Source organism: Fonsecaea pedrosoi (assembly GCF_000835455.1).
Source record: "Fonsecaea pedrosoi CBS 271.37 unplaced genomic scaffold supercont1.6, whole genome shotgun sequence".
Taxonomy (NCBI): domain Eukaryota; kingdom Fungi; phylum Ascomycota; class Eurotiomycetes; order Chaetothyriales; family Herpotrichiellaceae; genus Fonsecaea; species Fonsecaea pedrosoi.
The window spans coordinates 1413488-1416300 of NW_013550610.1; the positions used below are offsets into that span (position 1 = coordinate 1413488).

At 54.0% G+C, this 2813-nt stretch overlaps 2 protein-coding genes across 2 annotated transcripts; one reads left to right on the forward strand and one right to left on the reverse strand.

Annotated features, from left to right (window-relative positions):
• Positions 1–488: 488 nt before the first annotated feature.
• Z517_09374 (uncharacterized protein) lies at positions 489–893 on the reverse strand (the record flags this gene model as incomplete). The annotated part of the gene is made up of 1 exon (XM_013425284.1): positions 489–893. One exon carries the CDS (start codon positions 891–893, stop codon positions 489–491), a length of 405 nt encoding a protein of 134 aa, XP_013280738.1.
• A 1223-nt stretch (positions 894–2116) lies between these two features.
• Z517_09375 (hsp90-like protein) lies at positions 2117–2440 on the forward strand (the record flags this gene model as incomplete). The annotated part of the gene is made up of 1 exon (XM_013425285.1): positions 2117–2440. One exon carries the CDS (start codon positions 2117–2119, stop codon positions 2438–2440), a length of 324 nt encoding a protein of 107 aa, XP_013280739.1.
• Between the last annotated feature and the right edge of the window lie 373 nt (positions 2441–2813).

A 2813-nucleotide genomic window follows, 5' to 3' on the forward strand; every position in this document is an offset into this window, starting at 1 on the left:
AGCTGACTGAAGATGGCGGCTGATTGAAAAAAACTGATAGATGGCAGAAGAGCTGACTGAAGAGGATTGAAGAAGATGGCTGAAGAGCTGACTGATGAAAAAAACTGATAGATGGCAGAAGAAATGACAATAGATGGATGAAGAGAAAGAAAATAGACAAAACCAAGAGGGATGGTGAGGTTTTTATGGTGATCGAGACGCCAAGGAGGAGGGCCGAACGCGTCATCAACGAGGCAAGATACCCGACAGTCAACAATACAATGTGTCCCAATACACACAAACATGGATGAGGCCACGTAAACCCGCCATGTCATTCTAAGTACATAGACACTGGCCTACAGAGTATTGTTCATGGGGTGGATGGATGGATGACTGATTGATTGATTGACTATACACTCGGTGTGTGAGGAGCCAGAGAGCCAGACAATTACTCCAAGTCGGATCATTTCGCAGCCGTACTCCATCAATCCCCGCCTAATCTAATCAATTTATCTGGACTCGGTCGTCTTTTCGCAGTTACTATCCCCAATCGTTAACGGCTCTGCGTCTTCGCCGCACGAATGCACGGCTTCGTCGCTCACTCGTTCACGAACTCTACCGCATTCTCCCTCTCGCATTCTCGCTATCGCATTCTCCCTTTCTCGCTCTACCGCGCTCTCGCTTTCGTCTTTTCTGATCCTGCTGCCTAATTCGCCGGGCGATTCCCGCTGGCTTTCCAGGTCGTCTTCCCCTTGATCTTGCTGGCCGGCAGCGATCTTGTCCCCTGCAGCCCCTGTTGGCTCCTCTCGAAAAACCGTCGCCACGAAGTCCTGGACGTGGTCAAGCGACTTCACGGGACCCCCAACGACCTGGAAGATATCCAATTGCTGGCTCATGGCGCAACAGTACGACATGGTCGCCCCCATGGCCCGGGGCCGGCTATTATATGCCATTCTCCTGTCTTTTCTCGTCTTTTCCCCTCTACTTCACCATTCTATTCTCCTGTTTACCCTACTCTCCATTCGCGTGCCTCTCCATTCGCGTGCCTTGTCTCTATTCCCTTGTCTGTCTCTTCTTTCCTCCTTCTACCACACTCTTACTTCTAGAGCCGATGACGCGTGGCCGTCATGTTTCATGACCTAAGAGACCGTGACACCACGGCCTGTCTTGGGGCTTCATGCAACGAAGATGTCTCCTTGGTCCGGTCGCTCGCTCGCACCGCCTCGTTCAGTTTCAATGACAGCGCTCATGGCGCCAGGCTTGTTGGCCGGAAAGAGTTTGGGACAGCCTGAGTCTACATCTCAGCGACCTCTTTGAGCTCCACCGAAAGCCAACGCTATCTATCAGTGGATAATGCTGTGTCCGATAATAAACAGGAAAAACCCCGCGAGCGATCCAGTTTCATGTTTGCAGATGCGGAGCCATTTCTCCATGGCGCCGCCGATGAACTCCTGGACGACGCCTCGCCAGCTGGTCGCATGATTACTCCGTGATACCACCCTGTTTCAGACAATAGCCGATGGTCCAAGGAAAACGGCTTGAGCCAAAGGTTCCACCAGGACTGGGCTTCTGGACGCCGCAGGCATCGAGGAGGAGATTCGTCTTCGTCGCTTTCGTCTTTTATCGTGGGCAGCCCGGCCATGCTCTCGTCTTTGATCTGGCGATTTCACTCTGAGGGTCGCTGAATCGGAAGAGCCTGCACGACCTCACGACCTGATTGGAATGTCCCTCCTTGGCCACGCGGAGAATCTCCTGCCGTTCAACAGAAGAAGAAGCACAAGATGAGTGAGCCACTATCTCTCGTTCCCAACTTGCTCGCATCAGACCTGACACTGACTCTGCGAAGTTGTCAGCTCAATAACCTAGGAAGATTGACAGATTCCTCGAAGAAACATTGGAGAAGCTGTTGTAAATGCAAGGTAGAGCCTTTTCCCCTCTACTACACCATTCTGTTCTCCTTTCCACCCCTCCTCTCTCTACCTTCCTGTCTTCCGTCCATTCTTCTGTCTTCCGTCCATTCTTCTGTCTTCCGTCCATTCTTCTGTCTTCCCTCCACTCTGTCTCGTCTCGAAACAATGGTTGCCTTTGAGCTAACCGCGTGTGCCCGGTCGTGATGCTCGTTATGCCACCAACAAACATGTCCTCTGACATGTCCTCAAAGAAGACATTCGAGATTTCGCCCAAGTCACTCATCATTCGTGAGCTCAAGAAGAAGGCCGACACTGATGGCGAGAACGACCGCACCGTCAAGTCTATCACCCAGCTTCTCTTGGAGACCTCTCTGCTCGTCTCCGGTTGCACCATTGAAGAGCCCGCCATCTTTGCCGAGCGCATTCACAAGCTGGTGTCCCGTGGTCTGAATGTGGATGAAGAAGCCGAGACTGCCGAGGAGAAGGCCGCTGAGGAGGCCCCTGCTGCTGAGGGAGCTGGCGAGAGCGCCATATGCTCGTTATGCCACTAACGACCTCTCCCCATCGCTACGTGATGGGCAAGAACCGAGGCTTGACGGGCTCGTTGGAGATGACCAAGAGCACCAAGAAAACCAAGACGACCACGACGACCACGACCACGGCGCTCGGCTGGTACGGCTCTCGGCTGGGCGTTCAGCTGGGCGTTCATGAACGGGCATCAACTCGGTCAGTGGAAGCATCGCTCAGGAGAATGGACGAAGCGATTGCAGTAGTGGCCGCCCTCGCGATCCACCCCATCGCCCGTGTCAAGAGACTCTCCGTCCTCGACCCAAAAACGGTACGTACCAGCCTACGAATTGCCCCGTCGTCTGCGTCGGCCCAGACCTTCGCCAGTTATCCCCCCCCCCCCCCCCCCCCCCCCCC